Source organism: Xylocopa sonorina, chromosome 18 (assembly GCF_050948175.1).
Source record: "Xylocopa sonorina isolate GNS202 chromosome 18, iyXylSono1_principal, whole genome shotgun sequence".
Classification (NCBI taxonomy): domain Eukaryota; kingdom Metazoa; phylum Arthropoda; class Insecta; order Hymenoptera; family Apidae; genus Xylocopa; species Xylocopa sonorina.
Genome location: NC_135210.1, coordinates 1,105,145 through 1,123,450, shown reverse-complemented (window position 1 = coordinate 1,123,450; position 18,306 = coordinate 1,105,145). Strand labels below are relative to the sequence as shown.

Sequence of the window (18,306 nt, the reverse complement as noted above, 5' to 3'; positions counted from 1 at the left end):
ATTGTACTTACAAGCAAGCATAGACGTTTGAGCAATAAAAACGTTTGTACATTTTTCTATTCCAACACTCGCTTTTCCTTTCGAAATGAAATAATACTTTGTAGATATCGTGTTACCTTTGATAAAACAAATGGAGATATAGTTTTATGTTGTTTCGTATAATTCTAAAGTCACAATATTCTCGAGTCATCTGAAGTTTTCTGTTTGCAAGGAGAAAATATTTTAAATGAAATCAAACGTGTTCTTGAATAAAATATATATATACAGAGAGTCTGACGAATAAAGAGTTAAACTGTAGCATACTATTTTGATTTATAACTGTCGCAACTCGCTGATAATAAACCATATCTGTTTCTATTCAAGTCAAGGAATCAATTATCATGTCAAGAAATATCAAATGAAACAAAAACAAATAAAAAATGCGAATTCACGATTGTAATAATTGTCCTAGTAATGTCAATAATAATGTTGCTTCTGCTCAGATGATGATGATAATGATGACGACGATGGTGATGATAAGACAGCAATATTAGAAATACCGATGAAAGTTTATGTACAGCAAACAACACCTGCAAAAAAAAAAAGGTTTTCGATCAAGTACCTAAATTTCTTTTTTTACGCTTGTCATTAAGTGGATTATTGTAGAAATTATAATACTTACAATGATGATACTATCGATAAAAGAATAATCGTGTTGGTATGGATTGTAAATTATTCCAATAGTGATAAAATTAACGATAATACTTGTAATAATCATAATAACGATAGTAGTAGCAATAGTAACGATGGCAATAATGTTACAGTATTAATATTACATTAACGTCGTTAATAACGGCGTCGCGAGCAAAACAATGACTTCCGTCATGTTCTCCTCATGAACGATGGAATATTTAAGGTCAATATAATTATTTGATCGATTAAAAATAATAATACAATTATGATAAGGCGACGTCACCAGGTAAGCTTCTTTCTAAATATACCTCTGATGGTCTGATGTATTCGGAAGTCAATTATAACACGCATTGCCTCCTCTTGATCCTGTTATTATATATAACTAGCGACTATCGAGCACATATTTTCGATCCTACTGTAAAATTTTGTTCGTCTCTTCACACGGTGCGAAGTATGAGAAACAGGGGCCTACACGCTCTGAATCACGTACGAGACATACCCACCAAGAAGCATGGACGTAGAACAATGAATTTATATTCTATAGTACGAGAAATAGTATTAATAAATGCGCCTTGTACGAAATATATATGTACATGTATATATCTATTCGTGCAAGCAATAAATATAGTAGAAACGAATTTTCGATTCGTCCCCGTCCAAATTTGCTCTTAGCGGGTATGTACCGTTCCATCTAAATCCTCCTTTATTATTATTATTATTATTATTTTTTATTTTTCTTTCTTTTCGTCACTATCGCATTCTTTCACACAAGCACATGCAAATACGTACGAACGCATATTTAGATTTAGATTTTACTCTCTCGCCCTTTCCATTCTGTCTCCTTCCCCTTCTTACTTTGCTTTTTCTGCACCCTATCTTTTCTATGCTCTCTTACATGCTCTCAACATTTTATACATACACACAACGCGTAAGATCAGCAGCACAAATTTTCCTTTCATTTTTTTTCTTTTTTTTTCTATTTTCTTTATTTTCGACTGTCGATCAGAAGCAGTGTTGTAAGAGAGTACGGATAGGCGAACATCTGATAAATGGAGTGAACACGATAGTAAGGCTTAATTTAAGTTTGTTAGTAAATTGTAATTTCGCGCGCGCGCGCTAACATTTTCTGTGCACAGACATATGCATGGTTTTGCGCGCAGATATTGCACTCGAACAAATGGGGGCTCGTGGCTGGTCGCACTTTTTTATGAGCGTATCCTGCGTTCACTTATAACATTATATCGTTTCTTTCTTTCTACTATTTCTTTTATCCCTATATGCTCGTGTTTTCCCTTTAAACAAACAGTGTCTTTCTCTTTTTTCTTTGCGGAATTGTTTTTTTTGTTCTATTTTATCCCGCTATCTCTTTCCTTCGTAACAGCTATCTATATTGTCATTCCGGCAGATGCCACACGCGATTATTCCCCCACATACGTTCCGCTATCCTGCATCGCTCTCGTTCATCCGCCACTTAGTCTTCGCAAATTCACTTTCTCTGTCTGACGTCTGAATCCTTGTTGGGCGTTGGTTTACTGCGAAACGAAACACGAATGATTATCAGATAGAGATGACGGTACAAAAATATTACTGACCACAGGCATGAATAATTGCGCACAAAAAAACAGAATATGACGCGATATGATCGATGTGTAACGATGTATTATCATTTGTATGCAAAATGTTTAAAAAAACAGTCAACACGATGAAGTCAGAGTTACTTCGTCTTTAGGAAGAAGAGTATTTTTAGTAGACAGCATCTAATAACGTGTCGCGATATTTTCGTTCCATTCGTAGGAAAAATTCTAAATTCTGATAAGTTTGTAACTAAACAATCAATGTTTAAGGTTTATGCTTTCCAGAAGGTAGAACTTTTCTTTGTATACTTCCTACTAAGGTATACTTGCATAGTATTTCCACTATCACTATTATCTATATTAAATTTTGTCCATATAAAAATTATCCATGCCTGCTCTTAAAAGTTTGACCGTCTAAACGTGAAGTAACTTATAAAGAAAGTTGTAAGCACAGTCTAATGAAGATTCAACTAATGGGGGGCTTGCTCCTATTTTAGAAAGAGACTTGTTTTACGCCAATGTTTCTTTACTTTCACAGTACAGGAAAAGCAGGAGAGACTCGATCGTACTGGTGCAGACAAATGATGTGTTTCATTGGAAAATGAGTGGAATTGCTTGGTCCTGTAACTTGAAAATTTCGATGTCGGCGATATGACAGGCGGATCGACAGGAAGATCAGAAGGTGGGATGGGTCCGCGTAAAGGAATATAGTATTCCAATCTGGCATTTCTACTCCTACTCGGTTCTCTATATGCATGTCAGTTTCAAACAACATTTATGAAACAGATACATTAATTTAAACTTGAAACTAAACAAGAATCAACCTTTTAAGTGCTCAATAAACTAATCAAATATACATTCACGAGCAAGTAAATCGACTCAACCTCCAGATACGCACATAAGGTAAATTTGTTCAAAAATGATGTAGCCAATGTACAAAAAACATATTAGTTTTTAATGATTAGGCATTTAGCTTTAAATTGATACCAATATCATACAAATTGGTCCACTATTTTTTAAATTATGTGACCTGGCACTTATGTGTATTTTTTAAATTATGAACAAAAAAAGCTGAAATATTCTTCGTTTAGAAACAATGTTTTTTATTAAATTAAAACCAAAAATTTGAATTTAACATCGAAAACATATTTAATTTATTAGATTTCAATACTTGGTGTTACCTGGAAAATATGCCTTTTTGATCATCGTTAATTGCGGGTCGCCGATGCCGGGGGGTTGCTACACCATGTATTGAAATGTAATAAATTAAATAAATTTTCAATGTTAAACTCTATTTTTTTGGTTTTAATTCAGTAAAAACAACGTTTCTAACACAATATTTTTCTATCATAGGAATTCGGATCAGGTAATTTAAAAAATAGTGGACCAATTTTTATGATGTTGGCATCGATTTAAAGCTAAATGCCCAATAATTAAAAACTAATATGTTCTTTGTCCATTAGCTGCACTATTTTTGTAAAAATTTACCTTATGTGCGTATCTGGAGGTTGAGTCGATTTGCTTGCTCGTGCGTATAATAAAAAGAGTTCACGTGCTTAAATTATTCGTATTTTCTATAGATAGCCTGAACATTTTACATATGTATTTTAATTCTGTTCACTTAATTTTCAACAGGCATTTCTCGTATGATGTATTTTAATAGAACGAATACATATTAACATCAATTAACCCTTTTCTAATTCTTTCTCTTCTATTTGATTTTTCGTGTTACGTATACAGTATATGAGTAGAGCACTTAAAGTGTTAATATAAAATCTAATGTGAAAATTGAGAAATACGTACGTATCAGGGCTCTGATCGGTATCAGATTCTTCGAGTTCAGCCTTGTTCCGTTTCTTTTCGTACACTAGAATGATGGCGCACAGAACAACGACCTCGGCGCAGATACCTAAGAAGGGCCAGAGTGCGGCCAGCTTGTCTTTCACCCTGAGCAATGTCTTCGCATTTGCGGTATTATTAAAATCGGTCCAGTTGTAGGACACTCTACAGAAGATATCGCCACGATCGTTTATCTCGATGTTCTCGACCGTCAGGACAGCCCCGTAGATGCCTCTTTCGTGGTCCCATCCGAGTTTAACGCGACCGCTGCTATGTGTGTAATTCTGGTTACCAAATGTCCATGCCACTTTGATACCAGGACTCTGCTTGCCAGCGCATGTCAAATGCAGCTTCTCGCCTTCAACTACGCTTGTCGATTTAGGCATATACGCCGTGGGTTTTTCTGTGAATGGCAAAGATATTTTCGAATGAGATATAATTCACACAAAGCAGTAATTTTTAAAATGAACAAATTAATTCTCAAAATAAAATATATTCGTTTCATTGTAAAATAGGTTTTTATGCGCAACTATTTTGTAAACATAATACATGTGATAAAAATAATATCTTAGAATCTAATTTTCTAAGATTCTATGTTATCAAGAGATTAAAAAGAAGTACATATAATTTATGCCAAAACAGTATATAAAAAAACAATTTAAAATAAAATATTTTGGATTAAAGTATATGTACGCTCTTACTTACGTAAGATCCTGAATTCTGTGGAGGTATTGTTTCCTTTACAAGTGTAATTTCCATACAACTCATCAATGTCCTTGAGAAGCACCAGGGTGCCTGTTTCATTTTCCAGCTTGAAAAAGTCCTCCTTACCCGACAGAGCTGTTTGAACCGGACTATTTTCCTTAAACCATTGTAATTTCTCTCCAGCAGTTTTGTTCGCGCACTCCAATTTCAATGGAACATTGCCAGTAAGTACTTGTATCTTGATATCTGCGTAGAAAAAAGCATGCGTCTAATTAGTCTATGTCAATGATTACTCTTTACATCTATCTATTTAACAGCACAGCACACAAACAGTTTTAATTATCTCGAGTCATCAATACTTTATATTATAACTGTCACAATTTTTACCCTTCACTTTGAATCTTATCTAATGCAATTTAAGCTGTTTATTTGTCTAAAATTCAATTTTCTTAATGTGTATCAAATTTAAATATCTAAGTAAATTTTGAAATCGAATGCAGTTTTCCAGACGTTCATCCCAGAACGTCCAAGCCGAAATCCGTTATCTGCTCACCTCAGTAATAATATTACGAACGTCAGCAAGATATCAACATACACATTCCATTAATCCTCAACTGTACCCGGAATCTGTTCGATTTCAAAATATCCTAATTGTTTAAAAAACGCTCTTAATTTCGAAAGGAATAATACGAAAGTATTATTACTTAACAAGTGTGAAATTAATTGAAGAAGAAGGCATTGACCAACTAATTGCATTGATTTTTTGCGTTCCATCACGCGAACCAACAGTGTAATATGTAATGCATTACCATTAGATAACTGTCTCGTTGTTACTATACAGAACAAGACAATCAACGTGCGATCGTCACTTGATCAATAAAACAAGCAAGCACCGATGGTGAAAACATATTGTAAAAAATGTTTGCAGAACGAATACTTTTTCAATTTGCTTTTTTCTTAGTTAACAAATAAGTTTGGACATTGATAAAATATTCGTCGTTCGTATTTTTTAAGCATGTTTTGCTCATCAGAGAGAGCAGAAACATTGATTCTGTCACGTTAATAAAAACACAAGACGATTATCGTCCGATTGGAAGTTGTCTTATCTAGATAATTCTATATCCATAGCTTCAAATAAAACTGTTACTTAGGCGATCGTCACCGTGCATTTATATTATATTACTATGGCTGAATCAATAATTTCAAATCTTTATATCCTCGAGTTCTTTCCTTTTCTTTGATTCTTCATCGATTATTCGTCATTCGAATGCTCTTTTAGCATATCTTTCACTTGTGATTATTGCGACCGAATAAAATATTCATACGTTTCTGATAACGTTACGCTACTTTCCTGAGCAATTTCAAATAAAATTCTTGTGGCACATTGAAATTTGCATTTTGACTAGAATCTAGTTCTTATACATAACATAACAATATTTTTATTTCAGTCTTTAAGTGGGTATTGTATGAATACATTTTTTCGGTCCATGCAATAATGTGACTGTGTATCGACATTAGTCTGATGCGCTGTGCTGTCAAGTAGGTAACATCCTCTATTCTGTATCTCTGTATATCTGTAACAAAAAAAGCTGTATTATAAATTGTATAAATTTAAAAAACCAACATCCGCAAACACGTCTAATGATTTAACGATTTTTATTTAACAAATAGAAAGAGATGAATGAGAAAACATTGTTAATCGGACTGCAATTTTCCAGTTCATATTTTTCAATTCATATATTAGAATTACGTTTATATAACGTACTGTTCGATATTCCTCTAGCTATTCAAGATTCCACTTTTCTTATCTTTAACATTGTTCTTATCAGAAGAGACCAGGCGGTCGTTATCTTTGGAATGTTTAATGAAAGCAACATGAGAATGGTGGATAACTTATTCTTCGATACACACAGATGTTTTTGATAATACTTATTTTATTAAAAGAAAAGAAAAAAAAAAAAAAGAAGAAGACTCAGCTTCACATATACATGATACAGATAGCTATTTAAAATGGAGAACTGCTAATAAGGAAACTTTTTTTTTAAATTTCTCAGCTCTTTAAATTTTCAAGAAAAAACTCTAGTAAATGCATAAAATAATAGTTCTAAGAAACAGCAACTAATCTATGTAATTGCTTGTTTATCCTTTTAACTGTTCCAAGAACCTCTAGATGCTATTAATTTCAGAAGCAGCATACGTATTATCCACTGAATAAGAATTGGAAATAAAATCAACTGTAAGAACGGAACAATGGACTCAGGGCTCTCAAATGCTTCTTCGCTCAGAAGAGAATATACATGTATGCATGTCAACTCGCGATAAGAGTTGCAAGCAAATATCCGCAGTGAAATAAACAGGCAGCAGGCGGCTGTAACATGAATTACATCACGGAATACGCTTCTGAAACGATTAAACATGTCCGCGAAACAAAGAAGAAATGTAAATACGAGTATACAATCAATGTTGTTGAGTGTACAGTACAATGTTAGCCACAAGCGATTATTATCAACAAATTTCATTCTCTGAATATAATCAGCGGGCGTTAACAGGTCCAACCTAAAAATTACTCGTAACTAATTGCATTCACGTTTGCATAACATATTGTTCTTTATTAAATAAACGTTAAAGCTGTTAAACTGTGCGTCACCAAAAGCGAAACGTAATAATACTTTTACCGTACAATAGAATAGTAATAACAAATAATTCCTATGTAAGTATTTAATTAGATGCGTAAGCAATGGCTTTTCATATGGATTAATAAATGACAAACAGATTAATGGTGCTTATTAGTGATTCTTTGACGTATCTTCGTTGATTCAAACAATTTCACATGTTGACAATTTGATTAAATTGGAATTTGATTAATCTGGAACATTGAACGTGCTTGAAACTGTGATAAACGTTAAAAAACATCCGTACTGTATATTGTAATCTTCTATTATGTGTGTATCGTATAATAACAACAGTTTTATTCTGTTAGAAAGTGTTAATAATAAGATAAAAACGCGTAGTTCTCTTTCTGTTGACAACTGTATTTTTGAAAATACTAGTAGAAACATGAAATAATAATCTAAATAGTATGTACGTGGATTGTCATCGTCTATAAAACAGAATTAAGTTATTTATCCCAGCAAATCGTTAGCTTAAACGAATGACTGTAATTTTAACACTGCGTTCTCGTAGTAAAGCTTCTACACAACTCTCAACCTCAACATCTCAAATAGTCCAAAATTTACCATGCAACAAGATTCACAGAAACACCAATACATGCGAACGATTATTATACCGAGTACACAGTCAGACAGCAGATACTAAAAGCAATCAGAAAAAAGTAATGTAAAATGTAGGTAAAGGGAAGTTTACCAACCGTAATATATCGAAAGACGAAAACCATCGTCGCTATTCTGGGTGCACTTGTAGTCACCTTCGTGACTGTCTGTTGCGTACGAGGACCGAAGGACGCTGGTACTGGTGCCCATCGTGGTTACGACCGTCAGCTGACCGCTGGCAAGCTCCGGCTCGAGCGATTGCCCGTTCCTGGTCCATCTGATCGGCTCGTCTTGCTTCAGGTTGCTACACTCGATCGACCATGCTTGACCCTCGTGTACCACCGTCGCTCCCTTGTAGGTTACTTTATCGGGAAGAACATACGAGCAATACATCAAGAGGTGTACAATGACTACCACTCAATAATAATTATTCTACAGGCGTTTCGTTTCTATGAGGACTAGAAGTCACGAGCGTACCGTTCTTTCAAAAGATCATCTTTTTCTTTTTTAATAAATTCTTTTATATTATAAATTAATTGCCTAATTAACGGCTATTACAACAACTCGTGTATTTCTAACATTTTTTACACCGTTACAATTACCACGATCAAGACTACCATTTAACTCTTAATTACTCGAGCTGTTTAGACTCGAGCAGGGAGAACGATTTTAAGATGCTAGAAGGGAAATTAGGTGTGCCAAGAATGTTACCTAAGAGTAATAGGTATGTAATGGATAACGTAAGAAAATGTAGTAGATAACGATAGAAAAAGTGGTAGATAAATGAAAATTGTTTTATATTTTTGCACGGCGCGAAAAAGTGGTCGACTACTCATTTTCCTTTTAATATGAAATAGGAGTCTAATCGATATCGACCCCGCAACAGGGGCTCGAAAGCAGCCGGCGCCAAAAAAGTAAATCGTGACGGAGGAATGCGGGAATGTCGACGACGAACACGTTGATCCGGCCCCGCGGGGCAGAGGACAGACACGCCCGGCGATTCCTATTTATTTTTAGCTATTTATTCTTTTACAATACCCCGCGCTGTCCTCACGGGCATTAACTCGGCCAGATTAAATTATAATGCACGCAGGCTCCGTTAGGAGGGAACTGATAATCGCACGTCGGACTGACCTACAAAGTGGCCGCTAGGTTTCTACCTTCTCCGTTAAACGATTCAAGAATACCAACGCGCGACCAGGGGGATACGGGGATCGGTATTTGCAATTTAAACATTTACGTAATACGATTTTACGCGGGGAACAGAACGAGCAACTAGAATAGTGCTCTGCTAACTTTCCTTTCGGCGGTCACTTTCTTAAACAACCAAAAACTACTTGCATAACGGACATGGAGCAGTAGACTAGTTTTTTATCAAAATATTACAGAATAATGTAAAATAGATAAACGAACTTTCAAGTATTAGGCAGCTCTGTTTAGGACGTGATTAATAAAGTTGAAGCTACGCTGGAACACGAAGCAGGTTGGAAAAAGATCGATATCGTGACTAACACACATACCGTACGACCCTAAGTTATTAGAAATGGCTGTATGTATGTATATATGTACATCAGCGAAATCGTGTGTTCAACATGGGCGCGGTTCGAAGTCGTAATTCAAATTGTTATCGTCAGTCTATTTTTTCAAGCTTTCGATACCAACTTTGTCAGAAAATAGATGTACGTTTCGAATTTTTAGCAACTCGAGTAAGCTTTGATTTTAAAAATCTTCTAGAAATATTTTCCGAATTCGGACTGAACTTTTCAAACGTTTTTTACTCTCTAGTTCGTTTTAAGATCATTAAAAGCCTCGATTAATACTTTCAAATATCTTATCTCCATTATCTTGAAATGAATCTAACCGTACGATCAATTGGAGATAAAAGTACTCTAATAAAGAGAGTAGCATACGCGTCTTTTTACGTTTGTACAAGCTGCCTAGTACAGATCACATTCCATGAGGACCTGCGAAGAAAGTTATGGAAGAGAGATTGCGAAAATCTTTGAACGTTTCTCTATGCAGATGGCAAAAGTGAGCCGATACTGTATTTATTAAAAAGCTAAACCGCAAAAATCAATTAAGAATGATTAAAGTATAATAGTAATGCGATTTGATTTAGATTACTTATAAAAATATCAAATTCAAAATTACACACGTTTAAAGAATTCCAAATTTTATATAAAAATGGGATACTGTTTTCTTAATAGACCAAACAAATAAGTCAAGCAACTAATATTTTACTACAGCGACCGAATGTCCGGGGCATGAACTGAATTTGAGCGCGAACGTTTTGTGTGTCATCCAATTTTGTTCCATTATCAATTCTCTTGGAAACATATACTAGCGAGCTTCGATGATAAACGAATTTGAAACACGGGTCACCTAAAAACCGGTCACTGCACCTCCTGATCAACTTATCAGCCTGGTGTGGAAGAGAGTGGAGCCAATCGTATAATTTCTCTACCCCAGTAAACCTAGCTAGCTTAGCAGATAAAAGAATACCCTACGATGTGCGAACACATATAGGGTACACGTAGATAATTTATGAGTCAAAGCAACTGCTTTACTTGAATGAATAAACGAATTAGTCTGCGTATTCCTCATTGAAGTGGAGGAGGAAAAAGTCAAGGGTAAAATTTATCTAAAATCCAATTTGCAAAGTGTTACACTAAATAATTAAACGCTGTTGGAGTATAAGGTTCGACGTACAATGTAAACGATAATGATGAATGCATGATACGATAATCGCTGAAGATAAATGTTTAGCTTACATTGACTTAGGACTAATGGAGAACTCGTCATTCAACAAGCTGACAAACGTTTATAAACTGAAGCTGAAGATTATGTATGCCATTCGATGTCATTACACATCGTTTAACGTAGTTTGAATCACTGAATGTCGCGCGCAAGCTTTTTAAGCGACTTTTCCTCTAACAGGGCCCTTCTTTTGTCCTTCAGTTCGGATAACTCGACACAAACAAAACGGACAAGATTTGAATTCCGTTATCGTCTAGATTTAAATGCTAAAACAAACACAAGCGGTCGATAGAATTCAATCCTTGTCATGAAAGATTGATGGGACCAACGATAGCGGATAAAAACGTGTTGTTTTGTTAAAATTAATAACTGAATTATTTTTAATTATCCTTTAAAATTATTCGTTACTTTTACCCTTACAGGAACACGAGAAAACTTGATAAAATTTATCAAAATTTGTCCTTTATCGATATAGCGGAATTTTTTAAAGAAAAACACTTCAAGGTACCTGTTACACTTTCATAATGGCCACCATTTTTATTTCTAGAAATGATTCGGTGATGTAAAAACAATGATCCTACTTTTGAATATAGTGTCTAATTTAATCTCGTGCAATTCAGATGGAAATACACGTTCTACCCTATTATAAACAAAGGGAAGATTAAAGTAATTAAATTTGAAATATGGTGGAATTTGTTCAATTACTTTTTTCTATTCAATTTGCCTCATCTCGTTCTGATGAGACTAACTTTTAAACGTGAATTAATCTACCTATATATGTTTACGCATGTTTACGTCAGCCAGTCAATAAGAGATCCTGCTTCTCTTACGTCATTTTCAGGGTGGGGTACTGAATACATAGCCGCGAGCGTACGTTGCACGTTGCCAACAATATGTACGCGATGATTTATACGTATAGTTAGCATGCATCTGAGAAAACGTGCAAATGAAGACCTTCGAAATGATAAACTTAATCACGTTCTGAAATAATTTTGACTGAACGACGGTCGGTTGATATAAAACGGCATTCTTCTATCATCTTCTTTTTCCCATCGACAACTTCTACGAGACAATTAGATTACAGAATAGTGCAATCTTACGTTGAAACGAACTCGACACAGCCACGATGGCGATTCTATTTAAGCCTATAGATAAAGTTCAAAGGATTTAGACTTGTTAAATCGAATCATTTGAAACGTTCAATTAACCAGTTCCACCTTTCAACCTTGTGTCAGATATTTTATTAAATTTCTAGGTCAACTTCGAACGAAATAATTTTCATCGCGATGTTGGATAATATGTCAAATGATTTATATACCCCGTGCTCCCTATGAGAGAAAAACGAAAGAGTACATTCTAACATCTAATTACAATCCGAAATCGCGCATAACAACACACTGTTGGAATCTGGGTAATGGCTGTCACGAAGACCCCCTCAGTGACATACGTTACAGAAATAACATAGAAAGCCAACGTGCATTAGAATTCTCTACGGATGATTCAGTCTGATTCAAAAATGATGCTACACGAATCATCGGTAGGTAATATCGATTGAACGCATTCCTTTCCTTTCCACGTCGGTACACAATTAACCGTGGTGAACTACACGCAATTTACACGTACAAATTAAGCAATTTGAAAAATTGTAATTAAAATTGTAACTAGCAATTTGTAATTTTCTGTAAACAATGATAAGACGTAAACGAATAGAAAAGTTCGAGAAATGAATCGGATACACCTTCTCAATTCCTAGCGAATGAAAAGATCGTAGGGTAACATGCATACAGGAACATCACGCGACCCGAAATTTAGATAACGAATCAATAAAATAAAACAAAATGTTACAACAACGTACAGATAAGTCGGTACGCGTACAGTGGTAATTGCCAACAGTTGTGATAGAGGTCGAGCATAGACTACGGACATGATTCATAATAACGATTCGTTACATTTAGCACAATCATTAGAAGAATGTAGCGAATTCTCGAAACACTAATTAACTGCTATGATTCTCTTCGTTTGAAATGCTAAAAGTTCTTAGAACAAATAACACAAAGACAATGATTGAACAGGTTTCCGCGTCTTGACGCGGAAAATACTTTGAACAAACATAAAATGTATTTGATAATAAACTTGCGATTTTAAAGAATCATTTTCACCGAAACAAAACGCATTTCAGTTAAACAAATCCTAGCATTTTTATAGCTATTAATTCTTATAAGACTTTCAATGAATTCACCAATCACACTAGCTATTAACAGAGAATCCTCGTTGATTACATTCATTATCCATATATCGATACTTATATTCTAAAGTAGTTCTAAATCTAGGAAAAATACAGAAAGAAGAACGAAAGTATTCAGTTGTTTTGGTCAATTGATTGTTATGTAATATGTAAACTAAAGTAATTCAACTGAATTTACTTCGAGGATACATAAAAAATGTTTGTTTCGAGGCCAACATAATGTGTAACAAGGAAATCGAAAACCATTTCTATCTTCGTACTGTGAAGGAACAACACGGAATAGCGAACTGGGCGAAAAACATACTCGGCATCGATCGCTGCGGTTATGCTCGGTATCTCGAACAATATAGTGCTCCTACGAGCAACACAGAGGTTAGGGTCGTCAACTGTTCGCGTAGTTGGGAACTCCTTTCTCCCTTGTTCATTTTGAAGAAAAACTTCACTATATTTATATGTATGTATCAAAATCGCAGTATTCAAGGAAGTAGAATGTAGATAACCAAAATATCTTTCCTAACGCTTCTTCTGGAACTAATATTTCAATTCGACTAGATTCATTTTCTTAATGGAAATGTCTGCCACATGTCTGAATGACAAGTACAGAAGGCGTTCGCGCGTTACGCGGAATATGAACTCTTAAATCGATAATGTAAGAAATATGTAGGATTTCACGAGTAGTGACAATTCACTTTGATATGAAATAAATTTGTTCGATTCTCTTTAAGGATCAGTCACGGTAATACGAGTTATCCGAAATAAAATGTTTGACTAGATTTAAAGTTTACACGGTGTTGCTATCGTTGCATTATCCTATGGTACACGTTAAAGAATCAAAAATAGATGTGCGCTCTCAGGGTTAAACGTAGGCATTCTTCGCGTCTGGTTTGCAAGCGACGACAAAACAGAGCGCATGAAAACATTCACCGTGGCTAAAGAATGGAGGTTAAGTTTACATTACAATAAACAAAGCACGCGAACTAAGAATGTAAACGTTGAGAACGTGTATTAATCTTGTTAACAATTTTATAAGATCAAGTGCATGTTTCATTGCTGCATACGTAATTGGTTAAATTAGAATGGGAAGAAATTTGTCAATTTTGTCTGTTCTCAAATCCACAGCACGTCGGAGACAGAATGGAAATTATATTCGTAGACTCTGATCTAAATATAAATATCTCGAGGAACGCTTAAAATCTTTTTACACGACACATTTTCACAGCTGATGCGCATTCATTGGGTTAAGTAGGTACGTTATAAAACTGTGTCTTTTCCAGCTGATCTCGGATATATAAATAAAATCGTTGAATTCTAGTGCAAAAAACGATCACACGTTTTAACGTACATCGCGTGAAAACTCGATGGTTTTATCGGCCAACAAATAACGGTGTGGAAAATATCCACGGATGTAATGACAATGTCGTCGCGTAAAAATCTCACGGATTTACGTAATTATTGGCCGAAGACAAACTTCCGCGTAACGATCGTTCAGTCAAGTCAGTAAAGTTTTCTGGGTGGACTGGTAAATAGGGTCAATTGTTACGTAACAAAAGTTGCTTGGCGTGGATACTTTGCGTACGTCCGTCGGAATGTAGTTGCAGCATCGAATGCGAGCAAATCCCGGTGGGTCTTGAGTTGATATAACCGGAGGTGTACAACTTGGATGAACGTAAAGGTTAAAATTTGACCAACACATTGCCGGATTACGATTAACATACATGCACGTCAAATCGCTATATTACTATCTCCAATTATACACTGAACTACATAAAATACGCCTAAACATATATCGTTGCATTAGAAAAAACAAAATAGACGCATAGAAAATCACACGTAGAGACATTAAAAGAATGGTCAATTTTAGCTAATAAACTTTAAATTAGCCGTCAGAAGTAAATTCTGCTGAACCACCACTATGACTCTTACCGACGATCATTACATTAATTTTTATTTGTATAAAATTTACAGCACTGATACGACACGGCGCCAGTGCTGATATACGTGCAAATAAGGCAGTTGACTGTGATACACGTGATATCTTGCTTCAAGCATTGCGACCGATCGAACATCCACAATTATACATAATGATAATGGAATCCAAGCTGTAGATTATAGTTGTTCACAATTTCAATTTATTTTAAAGCCACTTCGTATAAATCTGACTATAAAAATTACATACAAATATATTCAATTTTACGCTGGAATATAATTGCACTTCTAACGAAATATCGTACAATCAAAACTAAAAATAGCATTTGCCTGCATTAGTCGTCTGCGATATGTCCTCGGAAGATGCTCCCAAGAAACCATCTTTCATTCAAACTGTAAATTGTCGCATAATTTCGCGTGAAAAATATTACTTTTATTATATCTGATAAAATAATCTCACTCACAATTAGCGCGTATACGATAAAGAAGCATGTTTCAAATATCATGTGACAAGCACACTTTAAGAAACTTCTTAAACCCTTCGGGTTACAGGCGAAAACCTGCGTGCTATAATGCGAAAGACAATAGAAATAGAACTTTCCCAATAAATTTCGAAAAAATCTCGGGATTTACAATTTTTCAAAAGAAAAATAGAACAAAATTGACACTCGATACTTTCTTCGATCCTAGCGTTAACTTTGTCACATTGTACTGTTCGCGATTTCGAACACGATTATATACAAAAATGAATAACGCGTGAAATAACGCGTCTTCGGCTGGAATAAAGGATTTTTAAACGACAGACATAGAAATAAGAAAAGGACGATTGTTCGTACACAACTCGACAGTGTAATGTGCATATACGAGATACGGCAGAGACAAAGGACAAAGAAGATACGAAGAATAAGATAAGAACAAATAAGCGGATGAATGGTGGGAAACCGAAAGAAGGATAAATCTCACCTGCCTGGACCGTGACGAAGATGCCCGCTAAATATAGCATCCTCAGCAGCACAAAAGCAGCTCGCCTCTCCATCTCGTGGCGCTGATGTACGCGGTGGCGCGTGACTGACTAACTGTGCACTAACGATTTCGTTTGAACGGGATTTCTAAAGAAGAAACCGCAAAATAAACCTGGGCCTAGCCTAGGCTGCCGTAATTCCGTTTTCACGATCGTTACCGCCGCCGTATCGTATTGTAGCCGTCGTCGTGCTCGTGCTCGTGATCGTTACCGTCGCTGTCGTCACTGTCGCCTCCTGCAACACCCTTCTCGTTGTCGCGGTAACTCCTCCTTTTCAGCTGTCCACTCAGCCAACTACGAATCTAGCCCCACTACTTTCTGCGATCGTTTACACACGCACTCGTCACTCGAGTCACGCCGTATCATTGACGTCTAACTTCCTTTATCGTTATCTCGTGCACACTTTTACCTCGGTGTGCACAAAACACACCAATCCTCTCTAGCACCGTTTCCTTCTGCTGCTGCCCGTTTTAATCGAAATCGTTCAAGTGCCTAACAACGATTGGCACGACGAGCCGCAGAAACGGCAATGTCAGGAAAAATGGCTGCCACTGTCTTCTGCTTAATTTTCTGCGCGGACGTCTCTCTTACTTTCTCAATTCTTGTCCCCTCTCTTTCGCTCCTCGGTGCACTGTCTCGTGCGTCCTCTACGAACGTCCCAACAAGTTTCGCGAGCGCATGCGTACTACTTCCTTCGAAAAAGTATAGACACTTTAGCAATTTTTTAGAACCACAAAATGACCACAAATTCTTATTTCGATTCAATCTGATATCGACATCAAAAGAAACGTAATTATTCAATTATACTTTAACGATTCAATTATTCCCACAGCGTATGATTGTAGCAAATGTATGTTAGTTATTAAAGAGAATTTAAATTATAGGTGTTCACAAACGTGCGCATATTGACAAAATGCTTGGTTCACTGTTGGCATTGTTGTAAACATGACATATTACGTCATAAAAATATTTAAAAAATGTTCTACTACAATTCTTTAAATGATAGCGAAACAATTATCAAGCTCCACTTGCAGAATATGCAAACATAATTAAACCTTACATCTCACGACGAATAATTAGTTTAACCTAATGCATTACTTAATATTGCTACACGCGCATGCACACACGCGCGCGTGCGCACGAGTTTTATATACATATGTATACGATATTATAAATATGATCATGTGTAAACTCATTCAAATTTACATTCATTGGATAATAAAGTAATTAAATTTAATCTGGAAAATATATCTACTCGAAGATTTATAAATTTTCTTAGCATTATCACACGTACTAGAAATTCTATTTTTTATCAACCATAAAGTTAACAATCAACATATTTTAAATGTTACTGTACACTTATATAGTAATACCACAGTATACAGTAGCGCAACTGGCGCGATTTTATGTTACAAAATTTAATGTGCATGCGCGAAACAGGGCACGGAATCACAGTGCCATCTGAACTTCTGCCTCACTTGCTCTTTAGTTTTTCTTTCTCTCTCTTTCTTAGCAAACAAAAAGACGATTGAATATCTAACCAAACCTGAAGCTGAATTTGGAGGGAATTCAATATCTGTTGAAAGCTGCTTGAAAGCGTCGAAGCACGCTCAAGCTATTTCGAAGATTTTAGGAGAAAAAGGAAAGGAAGCAAAAAAGAATCAATTTAAAATAGTTGTTAATTTCTAAAAGTATTTTGATTAATAATTTAAGGAAATTGTTAATTTATATAAATATTTTAAATTATATATTCTCTTTGGAAGCACTTTGATCTTAGCTTTGTTTCAGATGTTGCTGCATTAATTTTATAATTAAAAAATGGACATAAGAAAGAAGTCAAATTGTGCAATACTGGGATGCTTAAAACAATTTAACGTGAAGCGACATTATTTTAAATTTCCAAAGGAACAAGACAGGTATAACATGTCTTATAATATGCCTTATGATTTTTTGATGCCATGCTTCTTTTGAGTAGTATAATATAAATATATGTAATATATAAATTAATATGTTATTGATAAAACTAATACAATTTTATATTACAGATGGTTGAAATGGGTAGATGCATGTAAAAGATATGATCCATTATCTAAAGGTCCACAATATTCATTTAACAATATTCGTCTGTGCCATTTACATTTTGAGGAAAAATTATTCAGAATTAATAAAGTTAGAGCTAGCCTTCATCCAGATGCTGTTCCAACACTATTATTGGGACGTGATACTAAACAACAGTAAGTTTAATAATAATTGTTAGTTTGACATAGTTTCATTTAATGATTAACTTATTTGACACAA

At 35.1% G+C, this 18,306-nt stretch overlaps 1 protein-coding gene across 1 annotated transcript; it reads right to left on the bottom strand.

The window, feature by feature from the left end:
- Positions 1–726: 726 nt before the first annotated feature.
- Bsg (immunoglobulin domain-containing protein Bsg) lies at positions 727–16,480 on the bottom strand. Its single transcript, XM_076908159.1, has 5 exons — positions 15,951–16,480; positions 8,158–8,421; positions 4,791–5,036; positions 4,050–4,488; positions 727–2,204 (listed from the first exon to the last, which is right to left on the bottom strand). Exons 1-5 carry the CDS (start codon positions 16,021–16,023, stop codon positions 2,159–2,161), a joined length of 1,068 nt encoding a protein of 355 aa, XP_076764274.1. The 5' UTR covers positions 16,024–16,480; the 3' UTR covers positions 727–2,158.
- Positions 16,481–18,306: the final 1,826 nt, after the last annotated feature.

Bases quoted from the DNA above. Each gene is read 5' to 3' on its own strand.
- Bsg (XM_076908159.1), bottom strand. From the start codon at position 16,023: ATGGAGAGGCGAGCTGCTTTTGTGCTGCTGAGGATGCTATATTTAGCG. The intron at 5,037-8,157 runs GTTGGTAAACTT...TTTTCTACGCAG, and splicing joins TCGTCTTTCGATATATTACG to ATATCAAGATACAAGTACTT. The intron at 2,205-4,049 runs GTACGTATTTCT...TTCGTTTCGCAG, and splicing joins ACCGATCAGAGCCCTGATAC to TAAACCAACGCCCAACAAGG.